We start from the raw sequence: 27,628 nt of genomic DNA on the forward strand, positions 1-27,628 counted from the left end.
TCAATGCTGGTAGCGTTGTGCTGTACTCATGCTTGAAAGTTCATGGCTAGTCTCCCGTCAGGCCTTTAGAAGGCCGCAAAAGTATCAGCTGGAGCTCGTCACATTATATTATTAGTCTAGTATTTGATAGAGGGTGTCCGTTGATATACAGGATTTGCCCAACTTCTCCCGGTGTCGGATCTATCACTCCCTCTGTCCATGCTTGTGCTTCAGTATCAACAGCAAACATGACATGTCCGTAGCCAAACATCCCAGCAGCGTCTACCATAGCAGTAACAGATTTGCCAACTGTATATGGCAACAGCACCAAAGCGACGTCGCTGATATCGCCCGCAGCAGCGATCTCTGCGGCTGAAGCAGAAGGATTGATAGGACTATCCTCGTCACTGACAACAATGACTCCCGAAGCGCCTGCATCTCGTGCATAGACCAGCTTCTCTAGGAATGCGCATTCGCCACGATGGACGAGGACAGCGTTTCCGTCGAAGTTGGTTTCATAAGGTTTGCATCCGAGGGGGTTGCTTTTCTCCTGTTCTACCTCTGTACCCTCCCAATAACCGAAGTGAAGGGTATCGGAGGCGTCAAGTGCAGCCAAGTCTCCACCGAACTGGGCAGTATAAGCCTTGACATACGTCTCTCCGTTAAAGCTTGAAGCCCCAGGTTGTGCTGCAAGTGCTGGGTCAAACGTGTCAAGAAAGATACGGAGTTGAACGTCCTTGCTACGGTAAGTCGGGCGAGGATCTGGAAGGGAATCCCAGAGTGCGGAGTCGTTGACATACACTATTTGTCCAGTACGGACAGCATGCGGCCCAACTAGTACCATGTTCCATAAGTGAGTTCACTAGCCAGTTGGGGGGGAAAGAAGACCTTACGCTTCGTGATGTCGTAACCTTTACGATCCAATCGACTGACGACGTGGGCCCGGATGCCTGTCACATTGTGGAGAATAAAACCATCTGCCACCGTCTTGAGTTTGAGGGGGCCAGGGTTGGGGTCCTCGGGTACCATCTTGCCACCGGGTGACATGATGAAATCAAAAGACTGCTGAAGGATGTCACTGCGACAGTAGGATGTCATGAAAATTCCTTACATATAAATCAACTTCAGGGATTGCACACCAGCCATCAGGAGACCAGTGGTGCTCGTCCAGAGCCTGCGATCGCAACCCGACCAGGTATCTAGCATAATCGACGTCCACTCTCGAACCGACACCTCGGATGAGGCCACTGATGGTTCCATCAGGCGACAAGTTCTGTACAGGTTCATACAGAGGGCACTGGTGGTTCTCTTTGCCACGCATCTTTCGTCGAACATGAGACATGGGCTTTAAAACTTCCTTCGGAAGTGATAGAATGTGCCCTTCGGTGGTGAAAACGTAGTGTGAATCATCTTTGTGTAGCGGGTTGTCCTCGTCGAACAAAAGGTACAAATACTAGATAAATTGTGATTGGTACCAAGTAGCGCTTCGGCGTGGCTAGATTTTTATGACGGACCTTTAGTGTTTCTGATAACGCAAACGATTCCATCCTGTCATCTCTGACATTGGTCCGTAAATCTTGGATACCAGTCAATCCACAATCCACCTTGGCGCGGACAGTTAGGTCTCTCAAAATACGTTCACCGACATCTAGATAATACGGGTCTCGAGTGGCCTATCTGATGATGAGCTACAGCATGCGAGAAGGTGAAAGAGCCGACCCTATAGAGGTACCACGTCGATTCGACGAACTCCGGTCGAAGCGGGTATTGAAAAGACGTTGCCTGCAGAAAATGAGCGTCCCATACTTCAGGAAGACCAGAATGTCGTCTCCAAATGTTCCAGTCTGTCCCAGTCCAAGGATTATCAAAAAGGTTAGCTGAGGATAATCGGAAACACTTACATGTCATGTGAGATTTGATGGCATTTTGTACATCACCACCCAGGACCTGCAAACCAGGCCAGAAAGCAGATAGAGAATCAATTGTGGCATACGCTTGATTACCCGTATGTATGTTGACATTGCGAAACTACAGAACCTGAGGGAACCATCAAGACAAGAAGAGATATCACTACTCACCCAATGACCGTCCGGAGAACGGGAGTATCTCATCACAGCGGCATAACCTTCATGCCATACGTCAAGGAACTCTACTTCACCTGCAGGGTACCCACGGGTGATGTCAAAGTATGGAATACACCAACTACTCCACGAACGCACCACTCATGACATACCACTTCAAGGCATATTCATAGAAAGAATCAACGCCTGCGCCGATTCCTGTTATTTCTGGTAGTGTCCACGTCTTATGAAATCCAATTAGAAGCGGCAAGAAATGTAACCAGGCTGAGCTCACTCCTGTCCAAATATTAATTGTGTTGCCGACCAAACCAATATCAGATCTTCTGTTCCATAGTGCGAAGAAAGCTTTATATGCGGCCTTCTCAAAGCGGTCGTCTCCGGTGAGACGACTAAGGGTAGCCAATTCCAATATCAGAGAACCAGCGCCAGCTGTGCCTAGAGTGACTTCAGTGTTACAAGTGACGGATCCAATTGTCAGTAACGAACAAGTTTCAAGGGATTCTCCCCGCTGAACCCCATGTCGTAAGTTAACCTGCAGGTTGTTGATGCTGAGGACTACAAAAACACAGGGAGATGCGCACCCTCGCGAAAGGCAGACCAGTAGGGGTGGAAAATGCAGGCAATAGTCGATTCCCAAGATCATATGCCATTGTCAGAAGCTGACCGCGATACCAAGGGAGATAGAAAGGTTGGCCAGGCTGACTCGCAAACATATGACCAGATAAAAGTCCACCCAACACCCGAATAGTGGTCTCAAATACTTGTGGTTTTGTGTTGACATCGAACGACACCCAGTTAAGGACATTTTGGACTGCGTTCTGAAACCCTGGAGGATCATCTAGCACAACCAGCGTATCCAGAACATCAATGAGAGTCAAGGAGTAGTTTCCTGAAACGTCATTATGTGCTATATTTGCGCTGTTAGGTGCGTCAAGCAACTCAAAACCAGGTCAAAACCGAGATCCTTACGGATTTTCCCAATCTGGACCTCTACCAGTACAAGACAATGGAGACAACTGAAAACGAATTGGAGCACAGAAAGAGTACAGCTCAGGATAGGCGAACCTCGTCCAGTGGAAAAGCTAGTAACTGCCATCGGCGACATGCATGAATTGCTTAGACAAGGCTCACCATGGGACATGTAATGGTTGAAACCATGGTACCATAAGTCTTTTGTGGTTGCTCTAGATAGTTGTTTACGAAGATTGAAAGCAAAACAGTGGAAGGCGTACACACCTGAATGATCTCTTGCGCTCAGAGGTCCAAGCAGTTTCTTGGTGATGACTTGTGTTTATGCTCTGCCGTGCGTCAACTCCGTTACATAGAGTAATCAAGAGGGCGAAAGCAAATGTACAAGAATAACCTTTTTCCCATTTCATGCTGCAGAGGAGAATCAATGGCAGCAGTCACAGATTCGGATCGGTAGACGTGGAACGGTCAACTCACGTTCGCGCCGTTGATCACGTGGTCGTCAGATCGAAAGGCTAATTTTCGAAATTTATTATAAATAAATATCTCGGCTTCCTCGAAATCCATATTGCAACTACTACGGCCCTGCAGTAGTAATTTAAAGATGAGCACAAGTATCGTCGACGTATCCAGCAAACTTGGAGAATACATGATAAAAGGCTGGGTCAGGTGGTTTCTATTTCTTGTATCAGCCACCCATCTCACTTTCATATAATTCTTCATAGGTGTTAACAGACACAACATGCCCGTCCCCGGCGTGTTGCGGCGTTCCTCTCATGAGGTCACCTAACAATGGATCACCGGTAACTCACCTTTGCGTGAATTGCAACGGTCCTCAACAATGTAAGGAACTACCTAACCGTCGTACTCTGGCCCAATGATACAGCCTACCTTATCCACAGCTACATCGACGCAGTCTAATTCTTCATCAACAAATTCATCATCAAATCATGGATCTAATTCACGACCATCAACTCCTCCTACAGAGCTATCCAGCGCTTTGAGCTCCCCAACGTTTGCCCCTCCCATTGACACCGAAGAGATAATCCGCAGGCGGCAGCAATCGGACCAAGCATCTGCAGAGATTGGAAAGCGTCTTTTGAAGGGATGGGCGATGCTTGGTGAAGAATGTCCGAACATCAGGTGTTACGGCGTACCTCTTGTGAGACCTCCAAAAGGCGGAGAGGAGAGAGATCCTCGCAAGGTGAGCTATTCTTCACAGTTCTTTTATATAGAAATCGTTCATCAGGGTCCAGGAATGCGTTGTTTGTGGGACGATCTACGTTACTGATGTCTCTGAAGGATGGCAGCGCCTTGTCCCAGCTCCACCTGCAATTAGAACAGGATCCAGCTCGGGGGCTGGAAACTCTATGTCAAGTGCTCCGATGACATTGGGCTCTCGTGACAAAGGAAAAGCAGTGATGCGCAATATACCTTCACAGGTACCGAAAGTTCTTCTACCTGCCCAGGTCATAGTTGACATAGATCCTAGTCTTCGCCATTACTTCCTGCATCAGAGTCGTCAAAGGTAGCCGTCTTTTGAAATAATCAATCGTCGAGTAAGCTGATCTGTCATTAGTTGACCATCAATATTCCGAAACCTACACGAGACTTGGCTAATAATAGCGAACGTCTGGTCAGTACGGTGCTCACAATTATTTTATGATCCTCTCACGATCTTGCGCAGCATGCAAGTGTTCCGTCTACCAATGCGTATTCCCCTGCTCAGGCACTCAAGCTGTCTTTGGATGCTATGTCACAAAGACTTGCGCAGATCTGCGAAACCGCAAATCAAATGGACGTGGCATCTATTGCATCAGCTGCAGATGCCATCAACAAGGTTGCACAGGCTTTGTCCCAAGTAAGGCAGCTAGGAGAACATGATTAAATTTATCTGGTCGCCCCTGTTTGATGGTAGATCTGTTTCACCTATTACTGTGACTTTTATCGTTCCCACCACAATACTATTTAGTGGAAATGAGAATCTTTATTTTCCTCCAGACGATATGTTAGTTCGACGTTGCTTCCGAAAGTTCAAGTTCAGTTGACTACCGGATTATTGCGGGTTTCTCACCGTCCCCCGTGTTATCCTTGGAGATTACTAGTATTACTTCTAAACACAGTACACGAATTTGACATGCTGTAGAAGCACCGAAGAAGCTTGTTTACTCATGGCGGCCTCATGTGCCAGCATGCTGCCATAAATTCCCAAGCCTTTGTCCGTTCTAACATCAGCTCTCAAACATATCTGTCACGAATCTACGATGCCATTCAACATGTTCAAGGCATTCGGAGGCCGCAATCCCAACAATCATCGTCCTGATCGCGCAGTCTACAATGACTACGGCGAGGAATTTTCAAAACCAGATTATCACCAACCCATTTCTCATCCACAACTGAGAAGGCATGAGACGCTGCCAAGAAAAGTAAGCATACGAATCTGTTACAAGATTTAGGCTGATGTCACACCTCTCTCGATCATAGAGAGTGGAGCCAGTAAGCTCTGCATTACATTGTATATAGCTACATGAAGCTCAACTTCAATGGGGACAGGTATTCACTCCTGTTCCATCACGTGCACCTACTGACGGAGATGAATACTACGATGGCTACGTTCGGGTGGACAACCCTCAGACTATCCTAGGGGGAACTCTCAACGCCCGCCCCACAAGACCAGAAAACCCTTTGAGCCCTGTTCCGTCTGTTGAGCGAGACGATGGTGACAGTCGATTTTCGGAAACATTTTCTGAGCAAGGACATACTATACATAGTCCCCCAAGGATGCCAGATCAACCTGCATCTTTACATTCCCAAATGCGAGATGGAGTCACTCGGGCAGATTCTTTTAGCTACGGCAATGTTTCAGGTCGTCACATGCCTGACGATCCTGCTATCACCCACATCGACAGATCTATTGACTCAGGGAGCGATCATACTGTCGAGGGGCCCAGAACGCCAATGTCTAGTCACTCTCATACGAGAGCGGTGTGTTACTCTTCATCCGTTTATCTGTCTGTTTTATGACAGCCACCTTTCAGGCTTCTATACACACACCGGGTGGTTACCCGGGGAAGAGTCCTACTAATATATATGCGGACGGCCATGAGGTTTGCTACTGATATACATTTTCCGACAACTATAATGACTGCTTGTAGACTCGTCCGATGCGATACAATGAAATCCACCCAGTTGGGCACGGCCGGGCCCCTCACTCAGGCAGGCATGGTCCTATCTATTACGTCATCCCTGGCGGGGTGAGTGTTATATTCCAAGATGAATATGGGAATGAAGTTGGAAGGTAAGATTTGGTTTAGTATTCTGTTCCTTGGCTTGCATTGAAGTTGATCGAAGAGTTGGTGATTTTAGCGGGCGCCCAGCACCACGTTCTGCACCCTTTATTGTGCAGGATAATCATGGGCGTGAGCTTTACAGGTGCGACAGTGTCATGCTGGTTCTGTAGATTTACTCAAGTGTTGATTATAGTTATGATGGCCGCGATCACGAAAGTGGCCATCCCAGAGATCCACGAGTGGTTATGATAGATCCCAATCAACGTAGTTCAAAACGCCCAAGGTTTGTCTATGAACTATGCATAGGAGATTCATGATACTGACCCTGATGATTGTTTATAGTAGTAGCAGGGGTTACTCGTCCCAGAACTATCACTCCGATCCCTCTTATAGGTACCACAATGACTACTCGTCCCATAAATACCACTCCGATCCTTCGCACAGGCACCACGATGACTACTCATCCCATAGATATCACTCCGGTCCATCGTACAGGCACTACGATGACTACTATCACGAACACAGGGGTAGAGGCTACAGGGATAGAGACGACAGAGACCCTTACCGAGAGAGGGAATACAGAGACCCCTACCGGGACAGGGAATACAGAGACAGGGAATACAGAACACGGGATCACCGAGATAGACAGCCACGAGATACGGGTTACCATGGAAGGGATGATTGGCAGCCCGAGGACCAACCACGAGGATCGCACTCATCAATGCACAGAACAAACAGCCACCGCAGCCATACTTCCTCGAATATGTCCGAAAGGCCATTTCCACAGTGAGTGACCAAGCAGAACCACGAGAACCAGCTCTCTGATGATCAGCAGGACTCTTCCGGATGACCGGCATTCCAATTCCAGTCGGCTACGTGACGGGCCTCATCCCTCAGACATGCACCCCGTCGAGGAGATCGCTGATGGGATGCAATCCCTCCAAATTTGAGAATTTCATGAAAAAGCACGTCTGTTGCGCAATGATGGGTAATTATCGTAATGCTATGAGACATCATCTACGACTACGACTTGTATTGTGCCCGTGCCTGGCTGCGCCATGTACCCCACGACCGGTCACCGAATTTATTTCCTCTTTACTAAGCTTCAGCGTCCCCCCACTAAACTTGCCCACTCCCATTCCGAGACCCCTAACTCGTCTTTGACGGCCTGAGGACCCAGATGATGTATCAAACAATTTTTTAAGAGTGGGGTGATAATTTCCCAAATTTTTGGCCTAAGAGCAAACCACTGTTGACATATGATTGGATGGCAAGACGTGCTGAAACGAACCTCCTCCAGCTGTTGCTTTTCTCGCTCATCCTTCTTCTTTAGTAGTCCTTCTCGCACTCGCTTGGAAGCCTTATTTCGTTCTGCAGCGCGAATGTCAACTTCTCCCTTGCCGAGCTTGGCTTTCCCTGCAATTTCTAAGACACGACCGGACAGTGCTTTATCCCGTTGTGCATGGGTCAAGTCGAGTGCAGGGTTCAAAGACCCAGACAACAATTTTGTGTGGACTAAACGATGGAGGAGAGCGTCGTTCTGGGCATTCGAGCTAGAAAAATCTGTAAGAGAACAGCTTTACGATGTCAAGGGCTCACATATCCTCATCATTTTGTGTGTCATCCTCGTCTCGATGTGGGACCCTATCGACTTCCATTGAAGATGTAACTTTAGCTACCTTTGAAGACTGTTCACTCCTGTATCAGTACACGAAGGTAGCAATACATGAGACTTGCCATGAAAGCTTTTTTCTGAGCTTTCGAGAACTGTTCTGAAGGCTTCTGCCTCGAGTCTGAGAACACCACTACATCTGGTATCTTGGTGGAGGAACTGGCGGTGAAGCCGTCATCGTATTCATCGGGAGTACCTGATAATATAGCCATTATAGTAAACGAATAGCAGCCTGGATAACCACAAACCGTTGTCATCTTCTTCGGATGGGTGAGTGGAGACAGCTGCATTGCTGAAACCTCCCCACTCCTCAAAATCCTCGTTCTCGAGTTCCTTTGGGGACTCCTCTAGTTTCTGCTTCTTCCTAGGATTTTGATTGAGTTCGAAAGAGTTTAGGAACTGTTGGCCATGTGCTTGTAGGAGGTCGAGCAATCTGGCTCCCTCGTCCTCCATCATTGACAAGAAGACTTGTGGGAGGCCTTTGAAATGGAAGACCCTAAATGGTAATGCCGGCGGCAAGCATCCACGACTTGAACTTTGAAGGACTTGACTCCGAGTAGTAACTCAAATTCACGACCAATGGCTAAGAAGCGCCAGACAACGCAGACAACGCCCGTGCAGAAGCCTCTAGTCGATATATCTGAAGACGAACAGTGGCGCTTGATAGAACAAACGGGTGTCCTTAGGAAGGTAGCTGAGACACGAAAACCTAAGGAGACTACAGACAATGTGGAACCACTCCCACTTGCTGATGAGATCTTCAATGCGGTCGTGTTCATCATGCCGTTGACATTCTTTCTCATCATGATGGACATGTGAGCTTATGCCTGGTGCTCGCCTCCCAACTCACCTCCTGTTGTTTGCGACAGCCTCATACATCAGCAGTATGCACGGCACCCAACTGCTGGTGATATTGCTGGACGGCTCTTCACAAACTTACCCAGTACGTTCGAAATATGCATGGAGAATCCTTGATGCTCAAATTCATGCAGTTTTGTCCATATTTGTGTTCTACAGTGAGTATAATGCACCTGTGTCAGTTTGGTGCCCTTCTGACTGATCGCCTCTAGCTACGCGACACAAGGCTAACCCTCGAATGCAACTCGTTCTATTCATACTTTCCCTTGGTGTTGGGCCCCGGATGATATGGCTTATAAACCGTGGATCATGGCTTGTCAATATGCGACAGGTGTGTTATGTTCCGTTTCGGCAAGATGCCTTCAAGTTGTTTACAGACTATCCCCCAAGTGTCCGCAATTCGCAACAATATGGCTATACACAGTCGTACAGTTGAACTTGAATTGGGCCGTCCTCTCTTTAGTGGTGACAGGAGCTTGGGCATGGTACACAGGAATGAAAATCGCTCTGTGATTCTATTTCACATCGACAGACCGCACATCGCAATCACGCGAATAGATACAGTGGTTTACTAGCATCGGACAGGTTCCCTTAGATTCATTTTCAAAATTTCATAGCTCAACATGACTTATAATTCAGCTGTTGTTCATCGTGGACAATAGCAACACACATTCTAAGAAGTAGGTGTAAATAACCCTAGGAATATGCGCCGCGGTCCCACACAATAGTTTGGGAGGCATCTGACGAACAGAACACAGGGTTCATGTTTTCATATTTGCTCGACGATACGCCCCAACCAGGATGTGGTCTTGCATCCCGAGGGCACCTTGTACGAGCAGAGAGCATTGAGGAAACTGCGAAATGTTCACCAGCAGTAAATTGCACATAATATGATAGACACAGACGCTAAATGAAACAATACCTGAACGTAGAGTGTAATCAGGTTCATGTCCATCCGCGGAAACTACACCCCATCTCCATCATCCAATTCTTCGGTCAAAATTTCCACTTTTCTCTGTGAGAGAAGCTTTGAGTGAGTCGCATAGCACGCAGTACACCTGGCTCACTCGATAAGTTGTATTTCTCCCTTCTAGCACGTTCTGCAGCACGCGGAATTGCCACTTGAGGCGCCGGCTAAGTACGCGACGAATGGTAGCTTGGTGGGTGTTTACTCTGTCCATGAAAGCCTTGAAAACCCTGTCATCTCGTGCGAAATAATAGACCTAGAAACAAGGTAGCTGTAAGTTATTGGTAGCATTCGGCCCCATTACTTACCGGTATTGGTTGCCCTTCGATAGATTCCAGTGCGATCGCCCAAGCTCCAAGAAGTAGAAGGTCAGTCGTAGCATTTGCCACACTTGTGTGTTTGTTCATTGAGTGAGGTAATACCGAATCGAAAATGACCTACTAATCCTCCAGGGCAGCGATTGCATCTGCTTTGCTTAGTTCTTTAGTGGCGAACTTGCGCACCGCCGCCTCAGCGGTGGAGACAGGTTTTCCAGCATTGCCAGATCTCAAGGCCAGAGACGCCGATGATACCTGGGCACGAATCCACTTTTCGCCCTCGCTCATTACCAGCGTTTGCATAAAAGATGCCACGAGATCGCTCTGAGATTTATAGAGACCATAATCTATGCCGAGCTTGAGATTTGTTCCTGCCACAGGGTTAGCCGCTCATTAGGGACTGCTTGAACCTATGTAGACTAACGCAAGGCTTTGAGGATCACTCTTGTCCGTGGGAGATTGATCTCGCTGTCTTCCAGATGATTGATCCAACGAGAGAAAGCTCCAAGCAATAAGATAGCAACGTCACGATGAGACTGTCCGATACGCATAGCGTGAAGAAGAGGGGTAGCATCTCCGGTTTTGCGAAGTAGTAACTGAGGGATCATCAGTATGAGGAAGAGAAACAAGGTGTTTGAACTACAGGGAAAGCACGATCGCGAACTTCCATCAGAAACATGATATCCTTGCGCTCGATAGCACGAAAGACTTCAAATGGCTGGTGAAATGCAATATATGAATATCGTGCACTTGTAGGGACGAATGTTAGCAACATACTTGAGGCTCTTTCCAACCCCCTGAGGGTTGGCTTCTGGAAAACGAAAACAAAGACCGTGTCGAAGACGTTTGATCTGATTCTGAGGAGACACTGCCCCTTCTCTCGACGTGAGGTGGGGTATCCTCTGTTACATCATGGTATTCGATAGTTGGACTAGGTGGTGTGGGACTGCGTCGTAACTGTCTCAATACCGCCCTTGGTGCGTTCTGTTCGGCCTCTCGCTGTAGAAAGCCTTAAGATATGTTGGGTATGATGTGAGGAAGATGATGCTACAACGTACCTGTCGTAGGCAAACGCGCAGGTAGGCATGGATCGGAGGAGACTCGAGCCCTTGCCGCCGATCGTTGTGCAAGATTGGGGCTGAAGCGATCTACGATAGAAAGGATGAGCGATGCATTGTTTACCATTACTCCTGCGGCCTATGCAGGGCAGCCGTCCGCTGATAATAGTAGACCAGTAGCTTTCATGGGTTGAGCGCTGTAGAGCGCTCATGTGTGGTTCAACATTGAACCCAGGTGGTCACAATGCCGAAGTCACGCCAGAGTCACGCCAGCCGTAATTGTAGTACTACTTCAATCAGGCTGTAACCTTCAAACGTTGTTCTTGCCAAAGGACTTCAATCTGCTGCTGTCCCCGTCACGTTGTTATCCCTTGTTTCCTTTGGTCTCTGCGGCCATCACGCTTCTCATCTGCAGAAGAAGTCACGATGTTAAGAATCTGGAAAGAAACATCTGGTGCTACTACTAGTAGCCATCCAGATGCTAACTTGAAGTGCGACATGAATCAGGATACCCAGTCGTGTGAGGCTGGCGGTGACCAGCCTGGTTTAAATAATAGCGCATTGGCACCTCTAGCCACCGATGGTGTTGTCCTGAATCGTGCCATGCTTCAGGATCCTTCCGAATCTCTGACTTCGAAACCCGTACTTTGTGCGTCTGACAGTCGTCCTCTTGAGGCCGTCATTCTCTATGATGCACTTTTTCCAAACGAAGAATCCAGATTAATGGAGGCTCTCCACGAGATTGATCCAGAGGAATCTTCGTTTACAAATACGTTTCGCGCTGCCCGCTATGCTCTGGTCGAGGTCGGCTTATGTGCCAGTGATCTCGTCTGGCGTAGGGCCATCAGAGAATATGCTGCCAACAGGAATGACGATGACGACCCCAATTTTGAGATCGCTAACAAAATCCGCGATCTGGTCAAAAACTGGGTGTTCGCCATGCCGAACTTAAACCTTTCTTCCAGGGGCTTCAATGTGACGCCCAAGTTCGTGCAGTTGATTCATGTTCTCAAATCATGTGGAGCTTACGGGGACAAGTTCTGTGGAATCATCTTGGGTGTGTATGAGGCAATCTATCTTCATCGCAATTGATAAATGGTCTACACTGTAGTCCAACGGTCCGAAGTTGCGACTATTATGGTGGATATCATGAGAACCATGATTGACGAATTGGCTTTCATTCGACCTTATGCTTTGACCAGTGAACTCCTTGTCACTGATGGTCACGAGCAGGTATGTGAAGTCTTGTTACCTGGAATATGGTTGGCTGAAACGTATCATGACAGCGCGAATTGCTCCATAACTTCGCGAATGGAAAGTTTAACCTCCTCATTCTAATCAAAAACTTGGAAGATATCGACCTTCCGCGTGCCAATGTCTTTATACGGTGCATGTCACTCTTGCTACTAGTTGTGCTTCATTCACATGTGTTCCAGATACAACTTGTTCGAGAGCCAGCTTTCCTATGCATTTGCTTGTGCGCATACAATGGTGCCTGATGGACATCTTATACATATGGCGGAGAAAGGGAATGACCTGCATCGCCGGATTCTTCAAGAGTATAGTGGTCCAGCTGTTGATGACAAGTGGATCGAGGTGGTGTCACAAGGGGGAAATTCCTCAATACCATCTTGTCCATTGAAGGAAACTGGCAACCCTTACCGCTCGGACGAAGAGACAGCTTCCAGGCCAGAGATCTCAATAGGAGACTCAGTCAATGGTGGTCGATTATTTGAAGACGATGCCTTACTTGCTGTGTTCCGCATCGCTACAAGTCTTCAGCGCAGCATTACAACTCCATCTCTTCACCCTCTGTTTGTTGTCCATTCCATACCCGTACCCAGCATGGGTGGGGTTCAACAATTCGTGTGCACTGTGACACTGCCGCCTGGACTGCCTTTGCAGACGATTCAGGGTCCTCCACGCTTAACGCCCACCCATGCACGTCGCTCAGGAGCCTACCAATTTTGCCTACAATTATTTGAGCTAAGCGGTCTGGACTACCGCCTGATATATACCCCACGTCGGTCTGACGAGAATGCTTACGCGAACCCTTCCCTATTGAAATCAGATCTGGTTTCTGGAAACAGTTGCTACATGCGAAAAAGGCCAGACTTCTGGGTCAACTCATTACAAAATTCTAAAGAACGCCTCTTCCCCGTCGTCGTTTCCGTAGGCAATCCAGAAGGCCCATCCGAACCTTATGCACCTATCATTATTCTAACACGTCAGCCATTACCTCATCTAGAACCCTTCAAATTGTTTTTCTATGGCGTTTTTGCCACTGTCAAGAATGCACGAGGTCCCGCCGTTATCTTTGACAGCGAGCATCTCAATGATCTTCACTCGTATACACTCAGAATTTGCCGCACGATCGCCAACAAAGCATTTGTATGTTCGATGGAAAAAATGGCATACTTTATTGCACCGCTACTTCCTTCCCAAGCCAAGGATGCCTCGTGGTCTAACTTGATCGACTTACACGATGCCATTGACTGGCAAGCTGTGGCACGAGCCAACAGCAACTATATCACGCGTTTCAGTTCCGATAGCCTACGAGACCCAAGCGAATTTGAGGATGCAGTCGTCCAGGATAGATTAGTCGAATTTACTCGACGATGCTATGTTGTCCGCTTACGACCGGATTTATCACCAATGAGCAAACCTCCAGACAGCCCAGTAAGTGACCGTCATTGATGGTTAATTTACTGATCCTTGATCTATATCATTCCAGCGCGAGATGGAATATGCGAACATTCTGGAGTATTGCAGAGCGCGTCGCAAGGGCTTCCAGAGCCTCCAAGATAACAATCAGCCTCTAATAGAGGTATCCAAGGCTGCTACTGTACTAAACCGCCTGAATCCCGTCCACAAGCCCCTTATAGAGACCAACAAGACAGGTCCGAAATGTAGGCTGCTCCTCTAACTTTGGTAAACTGCGTAGCTGACACTGGGTAGATTTCATACCGGAGCTCTGTGGCAAATGTACAATTCCAGCGAGGTAAGTGTTCTTGGCATGGTCCATCGCTATGCTCATACAAAGGTCCGTGAACCAGTATATACCGCACTGCGTTACTTTTACCATCCATCACTCGACGAATCGATGATTTCTTGATTGTAAAGGAGCTCAATGCACAGTTCTTCGCAAATATGATCCTGGAACATCATTTGCTGTCCGCCGTCTTCGCTCCCTCTGCGACCTTCGAAACAGATTACGAAAGGCTGGAGCTCCTTGGTGAGGTCTACCCGATCCTTATTTTTCACAATGCTCATGCTATAATGCAAGGCGATTCATTTTTGAAATATTTCAGTTCTGTTTACGTGTTCGTTTTTAACCCTGCTTTGAGTGAGGGCGCATTGCACAAGGCACGGCAGCACATTATCAGCAACAAGGTGCTCACGCAGTGCGCTCTTTCCATTGGTCTGCCATCATACATACAGGGAAAGACGTTCAGCTATAAATTGTGGCAACCTCCAAACTTCACGGTTCAAGACCTATCTCTGCAGCATCTGGGGAGGCCCAACAATCTCACGTCGTCCAGTGGCAATGGTGGGATGGCAATTGATACCATGACACAGGCTCCCGTCAATGATATCAATGCTTCTGCTATGCATTCGACCTCCCAGTCAAAGATGAAACACAAGGCCCCCGACGATAACATAACACAGTGGCTCGGAGACAAGGTGGAAAGGGTATTTTATCTGTTGGAATTATCTCATTTATTTTTGTAGACGATCGCCGATGTCGCAGAGGCTATTATAGGAGCAGCGTATCTTTCTGGAGGTCGCGACGTTGCGCTCAGAGTGATCAAGGCCCTCCGATTACCTGTCGCTAATGTCGAACAATGGGAAGATTTCCGCCAGAAAGCTCTTGCTCCCCCTTCAAATGTCACGCCAAGGCTCCGCGGTGGCACTCTTTCGGCAGTGGAAGGGATCATCGGAGCTAGTTTCAAGTACCCACACTTGCTCTCTCAAGCTCTCGTATGTGTCATCTTTCTTCGACCACCATCAGTTGACCCTCTTATAGACTCATGGTTCAATTCATGGATACGAAAATACGTGCTATGAGCGACTTGAGTTCCTGGGGGATGCAGTGCTAGATTTTTGTACGTAGTTCCTCCTCTGCGTGGCAATGGTTTGATTTGCATTCGCAGTGGTAGTACGACATGTCTTTAACAGGGATGACCACATGTCCCCTGGAGCAATGACACTATTGAAGGTGAATATACGCTTCTTACCTTGATTGTGATTTCACTAGACACCTCTTTAGTCCGCTATGGTGTCAAATTCAGCTTTGGCAGCAGTCTGCGTCCGGACTGGGTTACATGCATATCTTCTTTACGAGTCGTACGCTCTTGGAAACAGCATTCAGTCATATGCTGAGCGGCTGGAGACAAGACGCCAGGAAGAACATCAAAAGGCAGTCAGGGACGGGAGGCCTCCAGGGCAGTACTGGCTCGATATGGAGCCACCTAAGGTATGTTTACGGCTTATCTCCGAGCAGAATGAACTGACACACGACTATAGATCCTTTCTGATGTTGTAGAGTCGATCATCGGTGCACTTTATATCTCAGACGGCTTCACATCTGACGGCGTAGAATTGATGTTCAAGACAATCCTTGAACCTTTTTACGACCAACATGTCACAATCAAGACACTTTCGCATCACCCCACCAAAATCTTGTTTGAGATCATGCAGACTCAGGGTTGCCAACAGTTCTCCATCGAGAAAGAAAAACTTGGTGAAACTGACGGAACTCGTTGTGACGGTAGGATTAAAGTAGTGTCCATGTGGAACGAGCTGATGAGCCTTCCTCTAGTTATTGTTCACGACATTGTCCTAGCAACCGCCACGGAGTCGACGGGATATATCGCAGGGCGCATGGCGTCAACTGCCGCCCTCGATGCACTGGAAGGGGACCCCAGCTTTATGGCTCACAACTGCAGCTGCCGGAACCGAACACATATCGGAAAGAAAGACTACAAGAATAGGTTGGAAAAAATGCTGGCTGATCTTGAGGAGGGGCAGAACGCCACGACTGAAGAAGATCATAATGATGCCATGGAGGTTAACTAACGACTGTTCAAACATTCATAAAGTTTGATTTGAGTTCAGATTCCAGATATAGACATTGAAGAGGCGCAAAAATTGTGTCCGAATGCCCTACACAGTCTATGTTGCAGCAGACTTGTTTCTGTTAGCAAGTGTCAGAGTGTGGTTGTATTGATGGTATTGAATAATCACGTACAATTGAAATTTGGCAGCCGCGAAAGGAATGCTGAACCCTGTTACCAGGAAAGCGGTGAGCTTGATACCGAACGATAGTCGTTTCTTTCCAGGCCACTCGAATGGCAAGTGCTAGGGAGGGAATAGATGGGGTGCTGAACGGGTGGAAGACGAAGGACACGTACATGATATTCACCATGGCCATGCACAAAGCGTGCAGAGGGGGCGACACGAGTACGCGCAACTTGTGCACGCAGGGAGTGTGGTGCGCGGGCGAGCATTGGAGATCTGAGGGCAGTAATATTGTTGAGTCGAAGAGCTCGAGTTAGAACTTAGAAGGTTTACCGGAACCACCCGCATTTCTTCCCACGACTCTCCTCCCATTTGCAAATTGCGTTTCAACAAATCGTCCTGACGTTTATAGAACGCTAGGTCAGTCCTCAAACCACGAACTTTCAACTTCCGATCACGATCTATCGCGTTCCTACCACTATAGACATTAAGTACAGGACGCTACATACCCATAAATTCGTGGTATCTGGACATCGAATGCTGTCCTGTTTTGTCTTTGACGATTGGCCTACATCGGGAAGCTTTACCTCTAGCGATGACGACACAGTAAGGGACGATGTTGGTGACACCTTGACACGCGGATTCACGTTTCGGGGTGTTTCATCCAGGAAGTCTCGGAGATAGGGAGAGCGCAACTCGATATGGGCATTTGCCCCTGGACTTGATGGCTTTTACTGACCCTTCTGCAACAGGATCACATTGAGCCTTCGAGAAGCAGAGGGTGAGTCTTCGCACCACCCTTCCAAGTGTCTTTTGAATCTGCTGGTTGGGGCAAATATATTTCGTTGTGAGTGAGTGTATTTCACTCCTATCTCATGATCAGTACTTATTGAGTCACAGACATGTATGCATGCTCTGCAGCTGTGATACGATCATCCAGCCATCTGTGAAGTAATACAATTTCGTTCGAATGTTCAATTCAGTGCTAATCCCACCCATATACCAACAGTAGCATAAAAGTCAATGTCATACTTTGTTACTGAAGCATGGACCAAGGGTACAGTGTCTGGGAGAGTTCGAGTAAGCTAAGTCTGTTGTGTGTCTCCTAGTTGGCTTGCTACTTGCTTCAAAAATTGTGCAGTATTGCGACATTCTTATTCTGGCAGGTGAAGGTTTCAATCAGATTGGCCGACAAACAGGACAAATTTTGGGCCAGAGTTGGGTTTTGAGTTTAAGCTTAGCCTTTAATTTGTGTGGGATGGGGGCTATCAAAAATACGCTGCTGGTCATCTCATACATAGCGTGCATTGTATGGATGTGGGTGAATCGTGATGCATTGATGCATGAACCAGACCGTTTACAGTCGGACTCTTGATGGTGGGACATTCCGTCTCGATAAATGGTTTAGCTACTCGCTGGGCCAATCATTTCGGGTGCAGTCACGAATTAAAGAGTCATCCGGCTCCTAGCTGGGTTGTAAGTAAGTAAACGTTTATGGCCAGGGACAGCGAGCAAGATAGGCCCCCTATGATGTTCGGCCGTCAAGACCTGGATCTAGTGGACGGCGCAGGGTAGTCACGTGCCGCGTCACGGCAGGAGTGTGACAATTGAAGGCAACGGCGTTTAGCGGGTAAAATTCGAGTGAATACACAATCTTGAAAGCAAGCAGCAGCTAAAACTATGTTCTCGACATGCGCCCGCCAGGAATTTTTAACTTCGGCAAGTTCTGCAGAACTGCAACAGAAGTAAGTTCATTCCATCCGCGTCGGCTCGGAGATAACTTGGATGTACCACCACAGTCGCCTATAAGTGCTTGCCAGTGAGTCTTTCCGAGGCTAAAAACAAGATGCTTCAGCATATTTGGACCACTGGAGTCCAAGCCTCATGGTGCATAGACGAGGAAAACACAAAGTTTGAGCCTTAGATAGGCAAAATTCCGGCTGAACATCATAGAGAGCTTCTGGGGGCCTGGCTGAGGCAATATTATTACTACGCTCTCTTAGGCACTGCTCCGATCACCGAACTGCCCACCTGCCACTATCAGCATTCATTGGTTTGGTTTGGTTGGTCACCTGGAGTCAATTCCTCAATTTTAGGCGGCCAAAATTATGGTTCAGTAAGTGGTCAGATTGCGTGCATCTAACCGAACAACAGGGCTAGGCCTGGCTAGACGGATCATTTAGGTTTAGGTAGAGTTCTGCGGCATAATTCGCGCAGAATTATCGAAAGCTTGTGAGTTGATAGTCGAATGGTTAGCGAGAAGTCACAACTCATTATCTCTGCGTTTATAGGACCGTGTTCGTAAGAGCGCGTCTCTTGGCAGAATTTATAGGCTATAGAGTTTCGTTCCTCCAATTTCCTGCAAGGTCTCGACAATAACATGTTCGTAACCGACGAGGATGCTGGCATGCTTGCGCGAGAAGTACAAGATTAATTTCAACTCGTGCCTTCCAGTTGCCTCATGTTTGTTGTTCTGTAAGATAGGAATCTGTCAGCACGACTCAGTGACTTCCCCACGTACGCACCATAAATGGTTATCTTGAGAACATCAAGATAGCAAGTTTACGTTGCATGACGGATCAATGGAGCGGATGTCGTACGACGAGGACAGCAAGCCCTTAGATGAAAGGGGGACTTACGACAGCGTATGTGCATGTCTTGACGATAACACTGTGTTAACTGTTGTTTGTATGGCATACTAATCAGTTTCGTATGCAGGAATATCAGTGGCGGAAATCACATAAACCTATATAGAATGTACGGCCATCAATCGATTTGCCCAGCCGTTATCATGTGCACACAGGAAAGCTCGTATTATATGTGGGTCCCAGGCCAACTTCAGAGAGCAATCTACTGTTTCTGCATGAAGTGGCGTAAAGCCTTCAAGTGAGTCAAAGCTACGTATCAGATAACACAAGCCGGTTCCCTGCCACCGGTAGCGTCCCGAAGAATCTCAGAACCACCCATGTCAAGGCTGCCTCGGAGACCCGTGGCACATACATATCGGACAATAGCACCCAGAAAGGTCGTAGAGACCTGTTGCTTCACCTCGGCCATGCCTTCTATTGGAAGTTGACCATTCATCTAACCTAAACAGGTAGGTACTCGATGACTACGAGCCTGCTGGGATATCACTGGTCTAGTGCTGGCAATGACACTGATTGAGCTTGGTATCGTTTTGCCAGGTTTGCCAAATGAAGTCCAACACGTCCTTGCGGCACTCAAACCATGAAAACTATACGATGCAGCTTTTCGTGCGTCAATGACGTGACGGCTGCCGCGACTTGAACCACAAATGCACATTTCACCGTGATGGCGGAGCTTCGCTACTTCCAGTTCTGCAGCAGATTCACCTGCTAGTGTACTGCAACACAACTCATTGCACAACGTTCCACGTCTTAAAAAGTTTCGATAGCCCTCGTTTGCGGCGAAGGCACCTATCAAGATTTATTTTTTCTGGTTCTCGTTAGAAGATGCATCCCAGAGGGCAATGCAAAAAAACAACGGGCCGATTGTTTGCATTTCTAGGGAAGTGGCTTCTGAAAGGCCTTTTGTTTCGCATATGAATTTGTAAATCATTAAGTGGAAAGTTGCTGTACAGTGACCATAGAATATTAACGGTGAATGTTTTTTTTTTTTTTTGCAGTGCCGGCAGAGAAGCAAAACGTATGGCGGTGCAAATGAATATGAATATCATTTTGGATTATTTGCTATGCCCGCAGCTGGGGTCCTTGCATGCTTCTGATTCGTGATACCCCAGGTTCGAAGATCTGGGTATATACACGTGTTCAGTACACGCGGCGTTATCTTATCAACAGATGATCTCTGTACACGGCTAAAAGTATTCACTGTTCGGTGGAGCATTTGAAGTTATCGTTCCCTTCACGGACGTTCTTGGCATCGCTCTTCACATACACTTTACACCATGGCATCCCTATCAACCCGCATTGTCATACGTGCTACGAATCGCGAACTCGATATTCCGACTGGCCTGTTCATCAACAACGAGTTTGTTCCCTCCGCGGATTCCCCTAATGATCTTATCCAGTACGATCGTTCGCATCTGCCTGATAATGATCGCAACTTATTTGAACCATGCAGCCTAGTTAATCCTGCGACAGAGGAGACTATATGCACCGTAGCAGCTGGTAAATTCCATTGCTCTCATCTACTATGCTAAACTCAATGATTATGATCAGGCTCGGTAAAGGACATAGACATAGCGGTCGCGGCGGCTCGCAAAGCTTTCAATACCACATGGGGGAAAAATGTGACTGGGTTTGAAAGGTCTAAGCTCCTAAATAAGCTGGCAGATCTTATAGAGAGGGATCAGGATATTCTCGCAGAGGTCGAATCTTTGAATAACGGCAAGCCATTCAAAATCGCGAGGTACGAAAATATGTCTTCTTTCCGTCTTATTTCTCAACTGGAATTGGCATCGATTATATCAGGGATTTTGATATTGGGGACACTATCCAATGCTTGCGGTACTATGCGGGGTGGGCCGATAAAATAACCGGACAAGTATATGGAGCACCTTTACCGAAAGAATTTGCATTCATACTTTCTATTCTCAGACCATCGAAGTCGACAACAAAACAAAGCTTGCTTTCACTAGGCACGATCCTATTGGGGTTTGCGGACAAATGTGGGTGGTTTCCATGTGTTCCCTTGCACATGTTCACAGACACGATATAGCATTCCATGGAATTACCCAATCAATATGTGGTATGTATTTGACTGCGTAGATCTTGGAGATCGAAACATGACGTTTTCGTCAGGGCATGGAAAGTTGGCCCTGCCCTTGCATGCGGGTGCACGATCGTTATGAAACCTTCTGAACTTACCCCTTTGACGGCTCTCATGTTGTCAAAGCTTATCGCTGAAGCCGGGTAGGCGATACGCTCATCTTTGATATTCTTTCTGACCCCAATTTTAAACTAGTTTTCCACCAGGCGTGGTGAACACGATTCCTTCCCTGGGATCTGTTGGCGGTGCGGCCTTATCGGCGCATATGGATGTTGATAAGGTTGCGTTCACTGGGTCTACAGTAACTGGCCGCAAGGTCATGGAGGCCGCGGCCAAAAGCAATTTGAAGAAGGTGAAATTAATTTCAAGGCGTCAATTTAGTTAAATCGATTAATATCATGTGTCTGAAGGTGTCTCTGGAGTTGGGTGGCAAGTCACCCCAGTTAGTTTTCGAATCCGCGGATCTGGAGCAAGCCGCAAACTGGGCTTGTCTCGGTGTTTTGTATAATACCGGCCAGGACTGCACGGCAGGATCTCGTTTGTATGTTCAGGACACGATCTATGATAAGTTTGTCTCCCTCCTCGTTTCTAAAGCCAAGGAGCTCGTGATCGGCGATGGCTTCGACGAGAAGAGCGGTGGTGGACCCCTGGTCGGTTAATCATAGAGATCGCACCATCCACATCTCACACCCTTTGCCAGGTGTCCAAAACTCAATTCGACAAGGTTTGGCGATACATCGAGAGCGGCCGGGCTCAAGGCGCAAAGGTGGTTTTGGGTGGCCAAAAGCGTCCGGGCAAGGGTTTCTTTGTCGACCCTACAAGTAAGTATCCGTAGCTGTCGGAACATTGCCGCCACCGCTGATCGATTCCCAGTTTTCACGGACATAAATGCGAACATGGATATTGTAAGTGCCAAAGCTGTTTCCCAGAGTACTACTCCACGCTCACGTTCATGCGAATCAGGTCCGAGATGAGGTGTGCTTCTGATGCTGGCAGGATGCCCACATCCTGCGGAACAACCCTGAACATCTAATAGTAATGTTGACTAACAGATCTTTGGACCGGTGCTTGCAGTCGGCCGATTCAAAACTGAAGAGGAAGGCATTTCGCTAGCCAATGATACATCTTACGGCCTTGGTGCTGGTTTACACTCCAGTGCGTAGTTCCCCTGGGTATTTGATTGGCCCTAAAATACCTTCGAAACATCAGACGATGCAAACCAGTGCATGCGCGTCTCGTCTGCTCTTGAAGCTGGAACGGTATGCCCTATATCGCTCCGACATGTTCCCTAATTGACGGTATCCAAAGGTTTGGGTCAATCAGTACAATTTGTTGAACAACAATGTCCCGTTCGGCGGGAAAAAGCAGAGTGGCATCGGTGAGGAATTATTCCGTATAAAGAACGTTTGACAGGTCTGACTTTGCGAGTAGGTCGTGAACTTGGAAGCTATGCCCTTGATGAGTACACTTCGGTCAAGGCTATTCACTGGAACTTCGGAGAAAAGCTCGATTGGCCGCTGTAGTGGCAGGAATGACACCACCGAATCTGAGGACCATCAACGATTGTATTTTTACCTGTACGATATTGTAGCTGACCGTCATTGAAACGATGTTTGTACTCTGAGATTTTTCACAACTTCGTTACCGCAGAGTGACGACACAGACAATGATATTATCACACAAACGAAGAGTTCAGTCGACGGATTGCGTGAGCGGTGGGAATGGCGGACTGAAGGGGGTAACCTCATGTTGGGGCGTTCGTGTAGAAGGGGCAGGGGTATCATACACTTAGTATTGATAGACAGATTGTATTTTCAAATAAACTGACAAAAGGAAGGAATGATTCCTCTTCAGGCAAGCGCCCGAGGGTCAAAATGGAGGCGATAATTTGAAGTCGGAAAGTTCGTTCGTCCTGACTCCCATGAGGTATGGAGATTTGATAAGGGGAAAAACATCGTTCAAATCTTAGCTAGGGAAGCATGCAACGACAAGGTAAGTAGGTACATAACTCAAAACTCAAAACTGTCCATTCGATCGAAGAACACCGCTGCAGCAGTCATAAAAGTCCGCGTCATATCTGCACGGTCGTGGCATTGGCCAAGGAGGGTAGCATCAGCGTACTAGCCGACCGGCTATTATTAACCCTGTCCGCCAGGATGGGTTGATGGGTAAGCAGACATGCCTCCACTCCCTGGACCCATGTCAACCGCGTGACTTCCATCGGATAGTCTGACAAGACATTCAGCACAGGAATACGGAAAGGAAAGTGTACTGACACATTCGGCTGACCATAATCATTCAACCAGCCGGATGGGACTGGTAAGGTACTAAACGTGGCCAGGTACAAGGGATTGCCCTGATGGAGAGAGGCATCCAGGTGACCAGAAGCATCTGTGGAGGGATGTGAGTGCCGCGCGAGAAGCATAAGTCTTGGTCGCGCACCAGCATTCATGGACGTGGTGGATACATTGTGATGGACGACAGCGACGGAATCATCGTGCGGAGCGGTCGAATTGACCTCAGCGTACACGCATGATCTACTAGTCTCGGAGCACCGGTTGCAGATGCCTAAGGCTGGGTTAAAGACACACTGACAAACGATAAGAGGTTAAGAATGCAAAAGTCAGAAAGCCACTAACTTTCCTCTTGAGCCTCCTGCATGATGTACAGGCTTGAGGGGCTCGATGCTGCATCGCAATCGCACTTGCGCTCATCACTGGATCCATGAAGATATAGAGGATGTCCGCGCTTCTTATATAGTAACAGAAAAGTGACAACGAGCCATGCTTGCAGGACTTGATTGGAACCGACAAAGGTGTGGTTTCGGCGAGGTGAATGAATGGCCGGATCTATCATATTTCCACTTGGGGAATGGTTGCTCATTGTCAGGTTGTGAAACGAACCGAAGTTATTCTTACCACCAGGACATGCAGGGCAGACGCTTGTCGCCTGGCAGACCCTGTAGGATTCCATATTCATGCCCCTTAAGTTGAGACAAGTAATGTTAGAGCAGGAAAGGATTACAATACGCTCTTGCAACGACCACTGACTTCTTGAGGAGGGGCGAGAAAGATGAATGAACTGGCAAGCGGCAGTAACCCCAATTTCCAGAGGCCCTTGGCAGAGATCCCAAATCTGTCCAATGGGGGTGACCCTGCGCACAAACGTTAACCTGCAGGCTTACTGTATTCAGCTCGACAATAGTAAACTTGACGTATGTACTGGGTATTGCAGTGCCGTTAACATGCATCTTTGGCGATCGCAAGGAGATACGGATCCGTCACGAAACACGGTCCACACGAGGTGACTGAAAATTTGAGCTTGAACATTGCCATAAATGCAATACCTGGCGCCTCGTATAGGCGCTGGCAACAGCAGGTGTTCACGAGTACTGCCAGTGCCTGCACACATGGCAGGATGGGTCTTGTAGTTGAACGAGTGGTCCATCAGAAAAATTTGCAAACAGACGGCTGACCGCGGAATTCTGGTGGTTCGATCATGAACGCTGGCGATGAATGAATTCCGCATCAAGTCCACTCGGTGAAATTTCAAGACGGGACGAAAGAGCGAACTATCCTAATTGGTTGACTTGATGCACAGCCTTAATAATTCTTACATATACGGTGATGATCGAGGTTGCCGCCGGTGTGATGAAAAAGGTACAAGTCAATTTCGACTGGGGTACGAATCAAACTCTGATTTCTCCAAACTACATGAGACGCTCTCCCTGAAATACTCAACCAGCTCTAAGAAGTTTGTCATTTGTCACGTATCCAAAGATAAGCGAAATGACTTGGGCGTACCTATTGCATACTAGGTTCACCCTGGAAGTAGCCCCACTCCCCGTAAAAGGGCGCTACAGTGGCGGGTTGCGCTTGAACCGCGGAGGCCGTCAGGCTACATTGGACTCCCCGTTTCGCGCACAGTGCGCAGGGCTGAGCTGGACGGTCCTTGTCGTATTCGCACTTTGATGCTGATGATTAGCTAGACTGCAAGCGACGCAAGTAACCAAAAGTTGCCAACTCTTTTTCTAGCGTTGCGACACGCCTCGCATGCATGAGTCGCCTTTGGACGCATCACGATAGGCCTGGATGAATTTCCCTCCATGACAGTGAGTTGAGTGTTTAGGTGGATTGGAGTTGGTGTGTTCGCGTATTTCGTTAGGTTAATTTTAATGAGTTCGCTGGGATTTTATACCAGGGACGATGCAGTATCTGCTGACTCGGGAAGTTGATGCCAAAGAAAGCAAAGAACACGACTTATCATGCCGCAAATAGAGGAAATAGCTACCAAGATCAGTTGCCAGCGGTGCATGAGACACTTGAGAATGGTAGCCTGTCCCGGGAACGGGTGGGATATACTTCCGATATCGGTCTCCTAAAAGACAGGATGCCGATCTGTCTGCATGCAACCCGTTTCTTATTGAAGATTAGCGTATATCGATCCACACGGCTGCAGCCTGTTCACAAGCAACCCCATCACGACCCTGTCAGAACTGGTTTGATGTGCGTAAATGCTGCCTTGGGATATGCCACCAAGTTTACGAAGACAACTTAATTTAAAGTGGTGGCCGTGTTAAACGGACATCTACGATGCATCTCCAGGAATCAAATTCTCTACTATTACAACGCGATGCAACGCACGTGGGGTTAATTCTATAGCGCCAAATAATCTCGGACTTCCTCCTCGCTGAGTTTGCGGAAAGTTGGCTTAGGCCGGCCTGTTTCACCGCCAATTTTCCCAGCTTCGAGCTCCTCGAGTGTTGGGACAGTAACAACACCAATTTCTATCGTCTTCTCGGTCATCTGACCCTCAAAACCCTCTTTCAGCGTCAACAGAGCAGTGTGAATTGCATCCTCCAAACTTATGTCGTCGTTGTATCTATAAATGATCGTGAACTCAGCGGAAGAGAAATAGATGCGCCACATAAGCCTCACCGCTTCTCCAAAAACGTTTTGGCATTGACCATGTTCTTCCCAATAGCACTAGCCTTCCACGCCCAGAAAGATCCCGAAGGATCAACCTGGTATAAACTTGGGCCACGGTTGATGTCCCATCCTGCGACAAGTAATGACACGCCGAAAGGTCGGACTCCTCTAGAAAAGATGATGAAAAACACGCGTGATCCTTTGTACATACAACCACGAGGTGTATCTTCTTACCCAGATTGAGTTGCCTTCTGCATGACAGTCGCGATCTCCTGCGTCAAGACCTTCGTCGGCGGATACTCTCCGTATATTTTCCAATATGCTTGCGCACTCTTTCGTGCCCTTGCGATCAAAACGCGGAAGTCAGGACCCATGCCTGAATACACGATCCCAATATTTGGGCACACTACTGCCACTTTCTCGATCATGGAGTCGTCTATTAGAATGGAGGACGACTTCTTCTCAGTAGCGATGACAATTCCGTTGGACGCTGCGAGGCAAAATCAGCTTGTGATATGGAACGAAAGTAGACAAAGCACCTTTAATGCCGAGACTCGTTGTGCCCTGAGAGACAGCAGCCAACGCATGTTCGATCTGAACGAGTTTACCACTTGGCGAGAATACTGTAAGGGAGTAGCTAACCACAAAATGTAAGAGAAGCAGCGAGATTAGCGGAAGGGAATATGAACCTGTAAGCGCCCCCATCCGCGTTGGCCATTATGATACGTCAGAAAGTGTATAGCAGATGAAGAATGTCTTTGATGTGGGAGATGATAGAGTTGAAACCTGAGGAACGCGCGTTATGATACTGCTAGTACTGGTACACGCGTCGTTCAGCCTCAGAATTCAACAGACACAAACAACCACATGGAATTTCAGCTTACTATATTAATATCGACAAGTAATTATTGACCATCATGTAAGTCAAGTACTAAATGGGACTTTTGCTCTAGTTCTTCTGCAGGTCACGTACAGGATGTACGTACGTACACTGCATGTTATCCAAAAACTTCGACGGCTTACAGTTGGCTGAGAATCTGGGAGCCACGTCACTTGAAGCTACTCTTACGATGTTAGAACTTTCCTCATCCTTTAGACGACCGACGGCGTCGACAATAGCTCAAACTTACAGATACCCTCACATAAGTTCTATCTACCTTCCAGCTACTTTAACCTTGTTCGATCAAAATAAAGGTGCGGTGCACGAGCGCTAGAAGCTTCGCTCATTGATCACTGACGTACTGTCACGTCTCTTTCAGATTGTGCATAAGTTACCCCAGAAATATGGTGGGTCCACTGTCGAGGCCTTCACATGCCCTAGCATAGTAAATATGTTATTCAATCATTTGATGAGATCCTCATAGATTCAAGTGTTCCAATGCACAAAAACGTATCAGGGTCTAGCAGTGTGGTTATCAATATTCCTGCGCAAGATCCTCAGTGTTCTGAATGATGTTCTGAACGAGACAAAAGCAGGCTATGCAGCCGTTATACTGGTATTGACATAACAATTTACAAA

At 47.6% G+C, this 27,628-nt stretch overlaps 13 protein-coding genes across 13 annotated transcripts; 6 read left to right on the forward strand and 7 right to left on the reverse strand.

Moving 5' to 3' along the window:
• Window positions 1-51: 51 nt before the first annotated feature.
• HD556DRAFT_1261235 (glycoside hydrolase family 47 protein) lies at window positions 52-3,502 on the reverse strand. The gene is made up of 15 exons (XM_041299049.1): window positions 3,297-3,502; window positions 3,192-3,244; window positions 3,126-3,142; window positions 3,030-3,076; window positions 2,642-2,978; window positions 2,547-2,592; window positions 2,335-2,495; window positions 2,199-2,283; window positions 2,058-2,137; window positions 1,881-2,007; window positions 1,699-1,823; window positions 1,494-1,652; window positions 1,091-1,432; window positions 873-1,041; window positions 52-813 (listed from the first exon to the last, which is right to left on the reverse strand). The coding sequence occupies exons 1-15, from the start codon at window positions 3,437-3,439 to the stop codon at window positions 104-106; spliced, it is 2,601 nt and encodes an 866-aa protein (XP_041167365.1). The 5' UTR covers window positions 3,440-3,502; the 3' UTR covers window positions 52-103.
• A 28-nt stretch (window positions 3,503-3,530) lies between these two features.
• Window positions 3,531-5,105, forward strand: HD556DRAFT_350398 (uncharacterized protein). Its single transcript, XM_041310349.1, has 7 exons — window positions 3,531-3,693; window positions 3,755-3,872; window positions 3,932-4,233; window positions 4,286-4,471; window positions 4,522-4,557; window positions 4,609-4,665; window positions 4,717-5,105. The coding sequence occupies exons 1-7, from the start codon at window positions 3,634-3,636 to the stop codon at window positions 4,915-4,917; spliced, it is 960 nt and encodes a 319-aa protein (XP_041167366.1). The 5' UTR covers window positions 3,531-3,633; the 3' UTR covers window positions 4,918-5,105.
• A 736-nt stretch (window positions 5,106-5,841) lies between these two features.
• On the forward strand, window positions 5,842-7,424 carry HD556DRAFT_350639 (uncharacterized protein). The gene is made up of 7 exons (XM_041310351.1): window positions 5,842-6,136; window positions 6,185-6,327; window positions 6,381-6,461; window positions 6,513-6,602; window positions 6,662-6,712; window positions 6,764-7,105; window positions 7,155-7,424. The coding sequence occupies exons 1-7, from the start codon at window positions 6,050-6,052 to the stop codon at window positions 7,267-7,269; spliced, it is 909 nt and encodes a 302-aa protein (XP_041167367.1). The 5' UTR covers window positions 5,842-6,049; the 3' UTR covers window positions 7,270-7,424.
• Window positions 7,155-8,188, reverse strand: HD556DRAFT_1325039 (uncharacterized protein; the record flags this gene model as incomplete). Its single annotated transcript, XM_041301500.1, has 3 exons — window positions 7,919-8,188; window positions 7,611-7,872; window positions 7,155-7,554 (listed from the first exon to the last, which is right to left on the reverse strand). Coding segments are annotated over exons 1-3 (539 nt in total), but the record flags the coding sequence as incomplete, so codon positions are not given.
• HD556DRAFT_350554 (uncharacterized protein) lies at window positions 7,803-8,504 on the reverse strand. Its single transcript, XM_041310350.1, has 3 exons — window positions 8,240-8,504; window positions 7,919-8,187; window positions 7,803-7,872 (listed from the first exon to the last, which is right to left on the reverse strand). The coding sequence occupies exons 1-2, from the start codon at window positions 8,445-8,447 to the stop codon at window positions 8,012-8,014; spliced, it is 384 nt and encodes a 127-aa protein (XP_041167369.1). The 5' UTR covers window positions 8,448-8,504; the 3' UTR covers window positions 7,803-7,872; window positions 7,919-8,011.
• A 66-nt stretch (window positions 8,505-8,570) lies between these two features.
• On the forward strand, window positions 8,571-9,362 carry HD556DRAFT_1224841 (uncharacterized protein; the record flags this gene model as incomplete). Its single annotated transcript, XM_041296975.1, has 5 exons — window positions 8,571-8,806; window positions 8,861-8,934; window positions 8,984-9,007; window positions 9,062-9,180; window positions 9,240-9,362. 5 exons carry the CDS (start codon window positions 8,571-8,573, stop codon window positions 9,360-9,362), a joined length of 576 nt encoding a protein of 191 aa, XP_041167370.1.
• A 116-nt stretch (window positions 9,363-9,478) lies between these two features.
• Window positions 9,479-11,434, reverse strand: HD556DRAFT_1325041 (uncharacterized protein). The gene is made up of 8 exons (XM_041301501.1): window positions 11,192-11,434; window positions 10,911-11,143; window positions 10,777-10,851; window positions 10,558-10,729; window positions 10,258-10,504; window positions 10,125-10,206; window positions 9,917-10,072; window positions 9,479-9,864 (listed from the first exon to the last, which is right to left on the reverse strand). The coding sequence occupies exons 1-8, from the start codon at window positions 11,316-11,318 to the stop codon at window positions 9,814-9,816; spliced, it is 1,143 nt and encodes a 380-aa protein (XP_041167371.1). The 5' UTR covers window positions 11,319-11,434; the 3' UTR covers window positions 9,479-9,813.
• Window positions 11,435-11,471: 37 nt separating this feature from the next.
• Window positions 11,472-16,284, forward strand: HD556DRAFT_1325072 (uncharacterized protein). Its single transcript, XM_041301502.1, has 13 exons — window positions 11,472-12,248; window positions 12,303-12,424; window positions 12,478-12,578; window positions 12,628-13,870; window positions 13,926-14,100; window positions 14,150-14,192; window positions 14,248-14,426; window positions 14,478-14,875; window positions 14,924-15,172; window positions 15,219-15,297; window positions 15,346-15,410; window positions 15,462-15,668; window positions 15,719-16,284. Exons 1-13 carry the CDS (start codon window positions 11,618-11,620, stop codon window positions 16,268-16,270), a joined length of 4,044 nt encoding a protein of 1,347 aa, XP_041167372.1. The 5' UTR covers window positions 11,472-11,617; the 3' UTR covers window positions 16,271-16,284.
• HD556DRAFT_1325075 (uncharacterized protein) lies at window positions 16,285-16,770 on the reverse strand. The gene is made up of 3 exons (XM_041301503.1): window positions 16,606-16,770; window positions 16,443-16,552; window positions 16,285-16,388 (listed from the first exon to the last, which is right to left on the reverse strand). Exons 1-3 carry the CDS (start codon window positions 16,699-16,701, stop codon window positions 16,367-16,369), a joined length of 228 nt encoding a protein of 75 aa, XP_041167373.1. The 5' UTR covers window positions 16,702-16,770; the 3' UTR covers window positions 16,285-16,366.
• A 685-nt stretch (window positions 16,771-17,455) lies between these two features.
• Window positions 17,456-18,866, forward strand: HD556DRAFT_1303256 (uncharacterized protein; the record flags this gene model as incomplete). The annotated part of the gene is made up of 7 exons (XM_041299588.1): window positions 17,456-17,512; window positions 17,574-17,598; window positions 17,796-17,908; window positions 18,095-18,177; window positions 18,386-18,548; window positions 18,650-18,664; window positions 18,765-18,866. 7 exons carry the CDS (start codon window positions 17,456-17,458, stop codon window positions 18,864-18,866), a joined length of 558 nt encoding a protein of 185 aa, XP_041167374.1.
• Window positions 18,867-20,357: 1,491 nt separating this feature from the next.
• HD556DRAFT_1224774 (aldehyde dehydrogenase domain-containing protein) lies at window positions 20,358-22,704 on the forward strand (the record flags this gene model as incomplete). Its single annotated transcript, XM_041296973.1, has 15 exons — window positions 20,358-20,479; window positions 20,534-20,580; window positions 20,632-20,821; window positions 20,884-20,956; window positions 21,010-21,080; window positions 21,131-21,160; window positions 21,214-21,324; window positions 21,377-21,533; window positions 21,592-21,831; window positions 21,882-22,002; window positions 22,055-22,101; window positions 22,234-22,336; window positions 22,391-22,440; window positions 22,490-22,559; window positions 22,610-22,704. 15 exons carry the CDS (start codon window positions 20,358-20,360, stop codon window positions 22,702-22,704), a joined length of 1,527 nt encoding a protein of 508 aa, XP_041167375.1.
• Window positions 22,705-22,972: 268 nt separating this feature from the next.
• HD556DRAFT_1325110 (uncharacterized protein) lies at window positions 22,973-24,045 on the reverse strand. The gene is made up of 2 exons (XM_041301504.1): window positions 23,821-24,045; window positions 22,973-23,771 (listed from the first exon to the last, which is right to left on the reverse strand). The coding sequence occupies exons 1-2, from the start codon at window positions 23,905-23,907 to the stop codon at window positions 23,253-23,255; spliced, it is 606 nt and encodes a 201-aa protein (XP_041167376.1). The 5' UTR covers window positions 23,908-24,045; the 3' UTR covers window positions 22,973-23,252.
• Window positions 24,046-25,787: 1,742 nt separating this feature from the next.
• HD556DRAFT_351313 (nucleophile aminohydrolase) lies at window positions 25,788-26,960 on the reverse strand. The gene is made up of 5 exons (XM_041310352.1): window positions 26,799-26,960; window positions 26,649-26,746; window positions 26,344-26,599; window positions 26,119-26,277; window positions 25,788-26,062 (listed from the first exon to the last, which is right to left on the reverse strand). The coding sequence occupies exons 1-5, from the start codon at window positions 26,825-26,827 to the stop codon at window positions 25,837-25,839; spliced, it is 768 nt and encodes a 255-aa protein (XP_041167377.1). The 5' UTR covers window positions 26,828-26,960; the 3' UTR covers window positions 25,788-25,836.
• Between the last annotated feature and the right edge of the window lie 668 nt (window positions 26,961-27,628).

Source organism: Suillus plorans (assembly GCF_016647745.1).
Source record: "Suillus plorans strain S12 chromosome Unknown HD556scaffold_2, whole genome shotgun sequence".
NCBI lineage: Eukaryota > Fungi > Basidiomycota > Agaricomycetes > Boletales > Suillaceae > Suillus > Suillus plorans.